The 14305-nt window shown below is 45.1% G+C and overlaps 1 protein-coding gene across 9 annotated transcripts in view; it reads right to left on the reverse strand.

Annotated features, from left to right (window-relative positions):
• Positions 1 to 14305, reverse strand: part of TASP1 (taspase 1) — a 141670-nt gene that overhangs the window by 98778 nt on the left and 28587 nt on the right. For all 9 annotated transcript variants that reach the window (XR_013227170.1, XR_013227172.1, XM_077316189.1 and 6 more), the window contains one exon: positions 6288 to 6394. Coding sequence is in view for 7 of the 9 variants with exons in the window: in XM_077316189.1 (XP_077172304.1) it covers positions 6288 to 6394 (107 nt within the window). In the remaining 2 variants the exon portion in view is untranslated. The remainder of the gene's footprint in view (positions 1 to 6287; positions 6395 to 14305) is intronic.

The following is a 14305-nucleotide window of genomic DNA, read 5'->3' on the forward strand; positions in this document are numbered from 1 at the left end:
ATTGTTCTGGCGAGTCTGTATCTTATTTTGAAGGGATGTTTAAACATTACCATAGCGATCACAGAGCGCTAGGACAGTGGTTGAAAGTAGAAGAGTAAACGACCCCCCCCCACCAGGCCTCAGTAAAAGATGTTGAGTGATCCACGGTGAGTGGTCCCCGGTGATAAAAAGGTTGGGGACCACTGCTGTAGATCAATCATCAGAAAAGCCAAAGCTGAGAGTGAGCTAAGATTGCCCAGGGAAGCCCATTGTAACAAGAAAAGATTTTTCAGTTATGTGAGGAGCAAATGTAAAGTATAGGAGGCAATAGACCCACTGTTGGGTGCAGATGAACAAACTAACGGAGGATGCAGAGAAAGCAGAAAGGCACAGTGCCTATTTTACATCTGATTTTTCCCACAGGTCAAAAGGTTTAGGCACATCTAGAGATGTGGGATAATGCCTGGATGGCAGGTTGACATGGACAGAGAGGTTGTCAAGAGGCATTTAGCTGCACTGGATGAGTTCAAATCCCCTGGGCCGGATGAAATGCACCCAAGAGTGCTCAAATAACTTTCCGGAGAACTTGCACAGCCCTTGTCCATCATCTTTGGGACCTCTTTAAGGACTGGAGATGTCCCGGAGGACTGGAAGAGAGCAAATGTTATTCCGATCTTCAAAAAAGGGAGACTACAGGGAAACTACAGACCAGTGAGTCTGACCTCCGTTGTGGGGAAGATAATGGAGCAGATATTAAAGGGAACTATCTGCTAACATCTGGAGGACGATTCGGTGATCCATGGAAGTCAGCATGGATTTGTCTCCAACAAGTCCTGTCAGACCAACCTGGTTTCCTTTTTTGACCAAGTAACAGGTTTGCTGGATCGTGGAAATTCGGTTGATATCGTTTACTTGGATTTCAGTACAGCTTTTGATAAGGTTCCCCATGGTGTTCTGATAGAAAAATTGAAGGACTGCAATCTGGATTTTCAGACAGTTAGGTGGATAGGGAATTTTTAACATATTTATTAATGATCTAGATGAGGGGGTGGAGGAACTAATCATCAAGTTTGCAGATGACACCAAATCTGAAGACTGGTAAAGACTCCAGAAGATAGAGACAGAGTTCAACGAGATCTAAACACAATGGCAAATGAGAACAAGATGCAATTTAATAAAGATAAGTGTAAAGTTCTGCATCTGGGTCAGAAAAATGAAAAGAATGCCTACTGGATGGGGGATACGCTTCTGTGTGTGAACGAGACCTTGGGGGTACTTGTGGATTGTAAACTAAACATGAGCAGGCAGTGTGATGCAGCGGTAAAAAAGGCAAATGCCATTTTGGGCTGTATCAACAGGGGCATCACATCAAAATCACAAGATGTCATAGTCCCATCTTATACGGCACTGGTCAGACCACACCTGGAGTACTGTGTGCAGTTCTGGAGGCCTCATTTCAAGAAGGACATAGATAAAATTGAAAGGGTACAGAGGAGAGCGACAAGGATGATTTGGGGCCAAGGGACCAAGCCCTATGAAGATAGGTTGAGGGACTTGGGAATGTTCAGCCTGGAGAAAAGGAGGTTGAGAGGGGACATGATAGCCCTCTTTAAGAGCTATGTATTTGAAAAGTTGTCACTTGGAGGAGGGCAGGATGCTGTTTCCGTTGGCTGCAGAGGAAAGGACACACAGTAATGGGTTTAAACTACAATGATATAGACTAGATATCTGGAAAAAACTTTTCATAGTCAGAGTAGTTCAGCAATGGAATAGGCTGCCTAAGGAGGTGGTGAGCTCCCCCTCACTGGCAGTCTTCAAGCAAAAGTTGGATACACACTTTTCTTGGATGCTTTAGGATGCTTAGGGCTGATCCTGCATTGAGCAGGGGTTTGGACTAGATGGCTTGTATGGCCCCTTCCAACTCTATGATTCTGTGAATAGGTAAGGATAGAAATCATTCTGATGTGTGGATCCATACTTTGGAACCACGTTTTTGCCCCGTGACATGGTCAGGAAGGCATGGAACTGTAAACGCACCCGGATGTGGCAAAAACAGTAATGTCTGACTGGCCTCCAAGTGTGTCAATGGAATGTGAGCAGGGGGGAAAGGGTGAAGAGGAACAAAAACTGTGCTCTAAGAGAAAGCCACAGAAAATTAGAACTTGACTGGTAAGGGTGATACTTTAAGGTAGAGCCACATGTGATGGGGGCATGGGGAGGGGTAGAAAGAAGAAAAAGAAATTTGAAAGCCAATAATCTGATTTGGCTATTCAGTGACAGCCACCCAAAACACCAAGACCAAATGAGAGGGCTGGAGCCACAGCCAGGGACACCTACCCATCATACACAGACCAAGTAAAGCAAACTATTGAGACCAAATTGTGCCTGAGATTTAGAGTGCTGGAGGGAAAAAGTAGGATTTATTGGTAGTCTTTCACCCCACTCCCAGAACGAAAAGTCAAAGTAACGTAGGGTAACAAATTAACACCCAAGGAAAACACCACCTAAATACGAAATGTGTCCCAGAAATGGAACTCTATTTGTATTTGAGATTATTCTATTTGCTTAAATGCTGAAAGCCAATAAGCTGATGTGGCTATCCAGACTAGAGGCAATGCAATGGGTGAAACCACAGCCAGGCCCCCCAACAAGTTACAAGGATGTGAACCATTACATCATGCTGGCACAAAATAGGATTAGATTCTGTCCCCAAAATGGAGGAGTCTAAAGGACAAGCGATAGGCTTGTTAACATAGATGAAGAACTAGAAACCCATGGGATGTAAGCAACATGGAAGCACACGGGCACTTGTAGACATGGAAACAGGCAAAACCACCTGCTGGTGAGAGAAGGAAGTGGGGGCAATTTTGTTTAGCTCTCCTCACTGCAGAACTCCTGGACAGCCAACAACAGGAATTACCAAACACACGAAGCTGCCCTATACAGGAATAGACCTTTTGGTCGATCAAAGTCTTCACTGTCTACACAGTCTGGCAGCAACTCTACAAGGTCCTGAGTCTTTTGAATCACCTATAAGCTTTAATTGGAAACTGAATCTGGGACCTTCTGCTTGCCAAGCAGATGCTCTGCTATGGAGCCTGAGTGGCTGGAGGAAGAGGAAGCAGGAGAGATCCACGCCGGGGCATGCAATTGGCACTATACTGGTTCCAATACAATGTGAAGAGCACTACTGATGCTTCTGTCATGCCCGGAGACAAAGTGGTGATGCTGCCTCAAATATGTGATGACAGAAAACTAGTTAAGCAGGAACCAAGACTCCCGGAACTCAGAGACAGCGCAATTTTGTTCTACCCAGTCTTACTCCACTGTGATTTGCACAATTATCATGATTATTTATTCAATTTCTAAACCACCCTTCCAAGACTGGAAGCAATCCTCAACCTTGTTGAAACTACATGATATATTTGGAAGCCTGATGCAGCATGGTGGGCACAGAAACAAAATGGCTGCCACATGAGGCGGAGCCAGACACAAAATGGCTGCCACAGCTTAGCTTCCATCACACAGTGTACAGCCTTGTGCTGTGATGGCAGCTGCTGTCAAGGCACAGGTTTTTTAGAAACTGCACAGCCAGTCTAATTTTCAAAAGTAAATCTGAGGCCTTGTTGGACAAAAGTACTACCTGGTCTCACCCACTTCCTGAAAACAGTTTGCAGGCACCCAAAAAGGTGTCAGTGGGTGCCATGGTGTCCATGGGTGCCAAACTGGGGTCCCCTGCAATAAAATTGGGGTTTGGAATGTAAACAAGTGTCCATTGGCAAGATATAGAATATACTGATGTCTAACAACATGAAAATGACTCTGGAGCACTAAGAATGACTTACCATTCAGTGGCGATGACCAGTAAGAGAACTCCTCTACCTAGTACCTCTCGGACTTTAAATGATCCTCCAAGTGCTACTCAGGAGCTTCAATATTTCAAATAACAGGTTGGTAAGCTCATGTTCTGGCATGTGTCAAGCATTGACTTGCCCCTTATTACATGAATTAATACCTGCTACAGTCTCTCTCTTCCCTAAAGATACCTTTAACATTTAAAAGGAACGCCCTCCCCTCCCCAAATACCGCAGTTATTAAACATTACCCATTGTATATAACTTATTGCAACTTCATTAACTTCCTACAGTGTGATCCTCTCTCCAGAAGGAGAAAAAACAAAACAAAGTGAGAAGTCCAAACCACAGCTGCGCCTCTTTTAATCCTCAACAGCTAAAACTGCACAAAATATATTTGGCAGCAGAGATTTTTGTTAAGAAAAACAACTACTGAGATACGGAAATGACATTCATAATGAAATATAAACCAGTAAAGAAACAGTAAGCAATATGGGCCAGGTCAATGCTAGGTAAATGCACAGACACGTTTTTACCTACCTGGTATTTCAAATCTCATCCTGCTCCAGATCCACAGTGTGTTCTAAAGTGAGAAATGTTCACCAAAATCTTAAACTGGAGGAAAATATTTTATCTTTTCATGTTTGCCTTTTGCTATGCACATTCTGAAAGTGAAAATGAATAGTAAGAGAGATCAATCAAACCACAGCAGTAGACCAGTTTGTTCTGCAAAGTAAAGACCCTGCTGTCCCTTCGGTTGGGGTTTTTAGGTCCTGCTGAGGGGGGTTTGGGGAGGAGCATGAACAATCTTACACCTACTGATGCGAGCTGTGTCATGCTAGAGGAAGATAATCTCAGGTGGACAGGCTCGCTAGCCTCTAAACCTTATCTACTGTTGTTCCTCTATATATTTATGAAACAGCCTAGGGGGTGGGACGTGTCCGGCTGTCCAAGTTGGAATAGGGCCAATCAGGGTGCAGCCAGCTTTGCCCTGATTGGCCCTGCCCCTGTGGCTCCTGTCCTCCGTCCCTGGACTCCAGCCTCTTTGCTATCAGATGCCTCAGTGCCTGGAGCCAACAGCAGGTAAGGGGAGAGGCCCCGGGCAAAGGATCATGGTGGAGGGCCTCCTAACAAGGGCCTCTTGGCTAGCTAAGCAGGGCCTGCTGATGAGGGCCTCCCAGCCTGCTGACTGCCTGCTAAGGAGCTCTGTCCCGGGCCTGCTAACAAGCTGCCCAGCCCCCACCCGCCTCACTTGATCTGGCTGCAAGCTGCGGCCCAAAGCCACCTTAAGCTGCCTGGCCAGGGGAGGGGACCCTTTCAAGGCCCGTTCTTAGGAGCTAGTAACACAATAACATTTGAGACCAGTAGCTTCTTAAAGACCAACATCGTTTTCCAAGTGACTCATGAAAACTGATGCAGTGGAGAAGGTTGATGGTCTTCAAAGTGCTTTCCTTCCTCCCCTCCTCCAGCACACCACAACCTTCTATGGCCCCTCAAATTGTGCTCAGAGGAACAGCATATAGTTAAATCCGGAGTCCACAGCAGGAGGGAAGAATAGACATGGATCTTCTTGTTGGATACTGTAACTGCAGGCAAGAGGACCTGGGAGGGCAAGTCCTAAGAGAGCTCTCTTACTGGGGTACCCTTGGCAGTTGACCCCACCCTCTCTCATCTGCTAAATGTTGAGCCTCTTTCTGCATTTCATCTTATATTTCATCATCTTCTCTCTCACACCTTAGCTTGGAGCTGTAGCGAACTAACGTTTCTGAAGTTAATCTGTTCACAATCAGTTATATATACTTACATAAATACGTCATGTAAGATTTGCTTCTATTTTGGCAAGTAAAATTTGTTCCTCTTTGTAATTTGTTTAAACAGCATTTTTCCTGCTCCAGAATTCTGTATAAAGCTCCTGTGCTTCTGTAGCAATTGATTTTATTTTAACCAGTACTTCCTAACCACCTCCACAGATGGAACAACCATTGTGGGAGTTACAACTGTGCTGGCAAAATGGCACCTTAAGGATCCAAGCCATTAAACTGCCTGTACTCAAAGAATAATGCCCAATCCACCCTACAAGTCCAGGAATAGTTGTTACTTTCTCCTCTGGCAGTCCTCCCCAAATGCTGGAACTGAATTCAATTAAAAAGACAGAGCTGGTACCAGAGAAGAAACAATGACACATATACACAAATACACACACACACACATACACACATGTGGCAGACACAGGTCCTTTTTGACCGTGGCCATTAAACTTCAAAGAATATTACAGTTCATCAGGTTAACACTTTACATGAGAGGTAAAATATTCTGATATCAAGTTTTTTACCTTTGACATCATAGAATCATAGAATCATAGAGTTGAAAAGGGCCATACAGGCCATCTAGTCCTGTATCTGTTAAGGTGAGATGGCTTAAGAGTAATCCAGCATTTTCTGAACAGCTACTGACCTTTTCACTTGATTGTCGCCTTTTCTTCAGCTGAAAAAGATCCGTTTCTACCTTTTCAGCTAACTCCAGTTTCCTTTTGTTCCTCTTGAAAGCTGCTAAGCTAAGTCCTACAAAACATTGAAGATTTAAATCCATACAGAAGCGACAATGTCAGTCAATGCTACAATTTTATATTTCCGTTCAGTCTAACTTAGCCGGCTATATTGTAAGGGCCGGTCCAAGATTTTTTGGTGCCCAAGGCAAGCTGTAGGGTGGTTTCACACATTATTATTATTATTATTATTATTATTATTATTATTATTATTATTATTATTATTATTATTATTAATTCGATTTATAGCCCGCCACACCCGAAAAGGCTCGTGGCGGGTTACAACATATAAAAACCTCAATAAAATTCCCCTAAAAACAACATACAATATACAATCCACAAAACCTATACAAAAAGCCAAGATCTAACGTGGCAAGATAAAAAATGACTTAAAACCCCCAAACTAAGACCTCCAGGGGTGGATGTGGGAGAATTGATCTTCCCACCGCCAATAAGATTATTAAAATATGCTGAATCAATGCTCTCTCAATTCAGCAATTGTTTGCAAGTTTTGCCATTTCACACAATACAATACAAACCTGTTGCAAAGAGCATTGTAAGTGCATTATTCAGTGTGCATGGAATCACCCAGTTCAATATTATTGGATTGGTAGGATGCCAAAGTTAGAGCTGCAGTCCTACCAGTCCCAGGTATGTTGTGTCCAGCCCATGGAAGGTGGCACCCAAAGCTGTGGGAGGGCTGGCCTGTCAGGTATCACAACTTATTTTATTTGTGATAATGTGACTGTAAGGTTAGGGCAATGTAATGAAATTTTGAGTTTTACTCCCTGGCCTTGGGATAAGATAGTTACCAGCAATTCCCTTGTAGGAATGTTTCACAGTTGTGATGGGGAAAGCCTTTGATCACTGACACAGGCAGTTTGGTTTCTCCTGTGTTTGTGTAAACTACAACTGAATTCCAGGGGGCTGATTGGCTGTTCTGACAAAGGATTATCATTGGCTGTATTTGGTTGTGTGGCCCAGTCTACTGATGTAACAGAATTATTTATTATTATTATTATTCGATTTATTCCCCGCCACTCCCTGGCTGGCTCATGGCGGGTTACAGCGTCTTATAAAACAAAAGACATAAAAACCCAACATGATGGAAAACCCACTCCCAACCCCCACTAATAGTAGGGTGGAGAAGGAGGTCTGATGATGTACTACTCAAACCCGCCTGGGGAGGTGGGCGTCAATCTACTTTGCCGGAAGAGCTCTGTCTTACAGGCCCTGCAGAACGCTGAGAGATCCTGCAGCTAACCCGGGATCTCGTTCCATCAGGTAGGGGCCAGCACTGAAAAGGCCTTGGCCCTGGTTGAGGCTAGGTGCGCTTCCCTGGGGCCAGGAATGACCAGCAAATTTTCATAGGGCGATAGGTGGTCGCTCAGGTATGTGGTTCCCAACCCGCGTAAGGCCTTAAAGGTAAAACCAAAACCTTGATCTGGATAGCAATTGGCAACCAATGCAGCTGCCTCAGCACAGGCTGGATGTGGGCCCTCCAAGATGTGCCAGTGAGGAGCCTAGCAGCTGCGTTTTGCACTAGCTGAAGTCTACAGATCAAGGACAAGGCAGGCCCACGTAGAGTGAGTTACAGAAATCTATTCTGGAAGGTGACTATTGAATGAATCACTGTGGCCAAGTGTTTAGGGCGCTAGTAGTAGAGCCTGGCAAAGATGGAAAATTGCTTGGCCGGCTACTTTCTTGACCTGCGCCTCCATAGTCAGGGAGGAGTCGATGGTCACACCCAAGTTCCTGGCCTGGGAACGTGATGGTAAGTTGCGTCCCTGCCAGGCTGGATAAATGTGCTTCCTGATCCCACCCCCTACCACCCAACCACAGGACCTACGTCTTGGAGGGGTTGAGTTTTATGCGACTCTGCTCAAACCATTCTGTCACTGCTTCCAAACTTCTGGCGAATGGTTCCTGGGGAGAATCTGGGTGGCCATCCATAAGGAGATAGAGCTGGGTGTCATCAGCGTACTGATGGCAGCCCAACCCAAAATTCCGCACCAGCTGGACCAGTGGGCGCATGAAGATGTTAAACAATGTGGGGGAGAGAACCACACCCTGAGGGACTCCACAAGGGAGTCTATAGGAAAGCGAGAACTCATCCCCCATGGCAACCCTCTGGGTCCGGTTCTGGAGGAAGGAGCGTATCCAGCGTAAGGCTGTGTCCTGTATCCCCGTGCCGGCAAGGCGGTGGACCAACAGTTTGTGGTCCACGATGTCAAAAGCAGCCGACAGATGTAGAAGGACCAGCACGGCCGCCCCACCCCTAACCAGCTGGATAAAAATTATAAAAAATAATTTTTGCTATATATTCCCCGTCATGTAAGGAGTTCATAGACTTGCACTCGAAAGCTCGTGTCCTGAATAAATCTTTGTTGGTCTTTAAGGTGCTACTGGATTTTACTATTAGGTATCGGAGTCTTTGGGCGCCCCTCCAGCTATAGCATCCTAGGCCGCAGCTACGATAGAGCAATTCTGTACTTTCTATTTTCTATAATGATACAATAAATAAGAATAAGTATTCACTAGTTTTAGACCCCCTCAAGATCTTGTTGGTCTCTGAGGTGCTACTCGACTCAAAGCCAGCCGTGTGCTGCAAACCAAGAGAGCCAATCTCCAAAACTGTATTCAAGGAACTGCTGCATTCAAGCTGTCCCATGAATAGAATGCAAAATGCATGCAATCCCTTTAAGGTTGGGCCGAATAAAAGGTGTTACATGGATTTGGTGTTTTCTTTTGGAGTTCACAGGGGCCAGCTCAACTGGTTATACTTGTCACATAAATAAGCATCTAAGTGTGGTGTGCTTTTTCATATTTAACTTATAACAAAAAGTCTTCCATGTTCCTAGGGTTGCCAACAACCTGGAGAAAAAAGGTCCTGCCCTCTTACCAGAAGCACATGTTCAATAATACAGTCTTAATCAACTTCATCAACAGTTTGAAAGTGAATTTTGCCATTTCACACAGTAAAATCGAGTTGCCAAGTGCATTGGATGTGGACTGAACGTGTGCTATCTAGTGTATGTGAAAGTGTAAGTGATGTCCTTTACCTCTATGCCATAGAAAGCTTCAGCTGCCCATTTCCACATATTAAGCCTTGTTAAAGTGGCAGAACATTTTTCCCTGCTGGCACCTGTACATCTTGTCACTGAATTTAAAAATCCACCTTTTTAACACCAGATAAATACTACTTTCCAGAAATATCTAAATCAGCAATCACTGTTTACCTGACTAGTTATGATTTTTTAAAATTATAATTTCTCCTTTGGGAGACATTTTCACAAGTGTTGAAAATAATTTCATGCTAATCATGTAGTGTTGTGACTATCTAAAGAACCTTTACCTTGCCTTTCCTACAAATGAAGAGGTTTACGCCCTACTAAATATGCAACAAGAACTTTCATAGAACGATGAGAACTTCAAAGAAACCTAAGGACATTTCCTCCCTGAGCTGCATGAGGTTATTCCACCTTCAAAGGAATGGTGCTGTGGAAGAGAAAGGCTGCTCTGTTTGAAGTCAGGAGTTTACGGACAGCTTTGCAGATACATCTGCCAAGTCCGGCAGAGCAATCTTTTTGTTCTCCACAATTTGAGAGGCAACTAGAGAGTATTCAAGTTGTATGGCAATATGGCAACGTGACCTTAGTTATCTGAGTTTTGTGCTAAAAATCACAGTGTAAGAGAGAAGAATGTTTGTTTCAATATGGCGGAAATCAATTTTTTTCTGAATAAATGTTATTTAAGGACTTTCCACATGCAAATCACTTCATTAACCCTTTGCTTGGCTGTTTGGACCTGCTGAATACACAGGAGAAGCAGGTGGCTCAGCTCAGAAACTGCCATTACCCACAATCTGTGTAACAAGCGAAGTGTCCATAACTTTTTTGTCGGCTGTATCCTCCTCACTATTGTGCATCTGCATTTATTTATTCACAGCCGTCTTCTCTCCCCCACAGCTGGGACTCAAAGAGGCTTAGAATATCATGCTCCCCTTCTTGCTTTTTTCACAAGGACAACCCTGTGAGGTAAGCCAGACTGAGAGTGGGCCCAAGGTCACCCAGCCAGCTTCCATGATAGAGGACGAGATCCAAACCAAGATTGCTCAGGGTCCAAAGTTTACCACTCTTACCTGCTTATACAACACTGCCTCTCCAGTGGATTGTAGCTTACCAGGACCACCATACCGAGCCTGAGTGCAGAAGGGGGACAGAATGGTGGTCCTAGAGAGAAAAATGGCAGGCCTACATATTCTTCACAATCTTGGATACCCTCTCAAGGGTTAAAAAAAAACCTGTATGCCAGTTTGCTGCTCACCCTACCTATATGTTTGAACTAGTGATTGACCTGAGGTATCAAGGCACACCCTTAAACGGGCAGCAGTCTTTTATCCAATGTCAGGGACAGAAAGTGGCATTAGGGCAGGGTTTGCAAGTAATTGTAGTGCATGGACATCTGGAGAGCCACAGTTTGGCCGCCCCTGTAATTCGGGCACCTCCTAGCAGAAGTCCCTAGTATGTGGGTCCCACAGGGAGCAATTCTCTGCCCAATGTTTTTCAACATCAACATGCATCCCCACACCCTGCTAGACCAGAGTTTCAGGTTGGGTGGCCATCAGTATGCTGATGACACCCAGCTACTTCTGTTGATGGGCAGTCATCCATCTACACCCTGGATTCTTTGGCCAAATGTCTGGAGGCTGTGGTGGACTGGCTCAAAGGGAGTCAGCTGAAGTTAAATCCAGCTGAAACCTCTGGTTAGGGTGACAGGGCAATGTGGTGCAACTCCGGGCTCTTGATTGGGTTGATGTAACACCTTCAACCACTGTCAAGAGGATGCGTGATCCTGGATGCCTCCTTATCTATGGAGGCCCAGATCACAAGCATCACTCACCAGGTCTGCCAAATACGACAACTTGTACCTTACCTATCAACGCCTGACCTAGCCATCATGATCCAAGCTGCAGTCACCTCCAAGGTACACTTCTGTAACTTGCCCTACACTTCTGTAACTTGCCCTGGAGAGCCAGTTTGGTGTAGTGGTTAGGAGTGCGGCCTTCTAATCTGGCATGCCAGGTTCGATTCTGCGCTCCCCCACATGCAACCAGCTGGGTGACCTTGGGCTCGCCACGGCACTGATAAAATTGTTCTGACCGGGCATTGATATCAGCGCTCTCTCAGCCTCACCCACCCCACAGGGTGTCTGTTGTGGGGAGAGGAATGGGAAGGTGACTGTAAGCCGCTTTGAGCTTCCTTCGGGTAGGGAAAAGCGGCATATAAGAACCAACTCTTCTTCTTCTTCTTCTACAGGGCTGCACTTAAGCCTGCCCTGGAAGCTCCAACTGATCTAAAAAGCAGCAGCTCGGATCCTTACTGGGATCCAATGAAGAGCATATATGACATCTGTGCTCTCCCAACTGCACTGGCTAGAGATTGGAGACTGGATCAGGTTCAAGGCTCCGATTCATATTTTCAAAGCCCTAAACAGTCTGGGACCTGTGTATCTACAGGACCACCTCTCCCAGTCTGCCCCCAAAATAGCATTAAAATCGAGCAACCAAAACTTGCTCAGGGTCCCAGACTGCAAAGATGTAAAACTGGCCTTGGCCAGGGCTTTTTCAGTCTTGGTCCCAGCCTGGTAAAACGTACTGCCTAGTAAGATAAAGGCCCTCTGGAACTTTTAACAGCTGTGGAGCGCCTGCAAGGCACAGCTGTTCCACCAGGCCTGTAGCTGAGGCCAGGAAATAACACCTACAGTGCCCTGGTCCCCACTGAAGTACTCATCCAACAAAAAAACTCCTCCCATCTCTGACTAACCCCTCAGTAAGGTTCCAAATGACTAAAAGGAGGCAGTTTTAAAATATTTTAGAATGTTTTCATAATCAAATCTTTGTATGGTTTTTTTTAAATATGTTGTTAACCACCCTAAGCCTACCAGGGAAAGGTGGGACACAAAAATAAAATTATTATATATTATTATTACTATTATTATCATGTCTTTTTATGTTTCTTCTTTTTATTTCTGTATATATGAAACACTTTGATTCCCATTGGAGAGAAAAGTCTCCTATACAATTTAAATTTAAAAAAAAGATTGCCCGTACTTCTTTGGTTTAAGTATGTGTTGGTGAAACTGTTATTTAATACTTAATCAGTTGGTGGATAGGTTGGGATAGTGAAAGGTTTTTAATGTAAAATATGATTTTTAAAGTCTAAAGTCTAATTGACATAGCCTACCCTGTTCCTCATGGGAAGGGGGGATTAGAAAAATAGACTTATTTATTTATGATTAAGAAGAAGAGTTGGTTGTTTATATGCCACTTTTCTCTACCCAAAGAAGTCTCCGCGGCTTATAATCACGTTCCCTTTCCTCTCCCCACAATAGACACCCTGTGAAGTGGGTGAGGCTTAGAGAGCCCTGATATTACTGCTTAGTCAGAGTAGAAGAAGAGTTGGTTCTTATATGCCGCTTTTCTCTAACCAAAGGAGTCTCAAAGCAGCTTACAATCACCTTCCTTTTCCTGTCATCACAAAAGATACCCTGTGAGGGAGGGGAGGCTGAGAGAGCCCTGACATTACTGGTTGGTCAGAACAGAAGAAGCAGCATTGGTTCTTATATGCCACTATTCTCTACCCAAAGGAGTCTCAAAGCGGCTTACAGTTGCCTTCCCTTTCCTCTCCGCCTAACAGACACCCTGCAAGGGAGGTGAGGCTGAGATAGCCCAGATATCACTGCTCAGTCAATGGTGCCACTGACTTTAATGGGAATTCCAGAGTTCCCACCTTTCCCAGGGCCTGGAGGGGTAGGGGTTTCAGTTATATCTTCCAAACTTTCAGGTTAGCTACAGGAGCTCTGACCCCCTCCTCTGAATTTCACAATGATTGGCCCACAGGGTCCATGTCCAGGGGTTCCAAAAGTGGGTGCACCATCCACTCCACTCTATCCAATGGGACGGACTCTCGACTGGATAGGAGAGACGGGGACACCCTCTTTTGGAACCCCTGGATGGTCCAATCACGGTAAAATTCATTGGGGGATCAGGGAGGAGCCTTCCGGAGCTACGGAAAGCTCCTCCCTGATAACGGGCGCCAAAACCGAATTAGACCAGTGCCCTGGTGCCCAAGCCTAAGAGACACGAGCAAAAACAAGTCATGAGATCCAGAAGAAACTATAAGTATAAAAAGGAAAAATTACAAGTTCCCAGTCTTTGGCCAATCATACAGCACCCCCTGGCAGTCATTCCTTGGAGTGAACTGAAACAGGCTCTGAAGACAAACACTCACTGCAGTTTCTCTCTTCCATCAGAATGGCGGGGGGGGGGGGGAGGGGGTGTTACTGGCAAGGGCACATCGACAAAGGGCTATGCTGGAAGCAGCCCGAAGGAAGCAACACGATGAGCTCAGCAGCCCCTCAATGAGCTGCCGTTAGATCAAATGCAAAGCGTGGAAAATAGCTTAAGTGTCTGGAAATGAAATCATGCTGATCTACCGGCCTCCTGATCTGCACACTGTCTGCCTTTTCAACAGTTTCGGAGGGCAGCCACGCTGTTCTATGGTGGAGCAGCCAGAGTCGAATCCAGGAGCGCCTTAAGAGACCCACAAGATTTTGGGGGGTATGAGCTTTTGAGAGCCAATCTGATGAAGGACGCACTGATCCTCAAAAGCTGACACCCCCAAAATGATGCTGGTCTCTTAAGATGCAACTGGAATCGACCCTAAAGTTTAGATGTTCATAATGCCTTTCTACTTGGGGCACAATAAAACCAGAGTCCAGGAGCACCTTTAAGACCAACAAAGATTTATTCGGGGCATGAGCTTTTGAGTGCAAGCCCCGAATAAATCTTTGTTGGTCTCAAAGGTGCTCCAGGACTCTGGTTTTATTGTGCTACTTCAGACCAACACGGCGACCCATTTGAATC

This window comes from Paroedura picta, chromosome 1 (genome assembly GCF_049243985.1).
Source record: "Paroedura picta isolate Pp20150507F chromosome 1, Ppicta_v3.0, whole genome shotgun sequence".
Classification (NCBI taxonomy): domain Eukaryota; kingdom Metazoa; phylum Chordata; class Lepidosauria; order Squamata; family Gekkonidae; genus Paroedura; species Paroedura picta.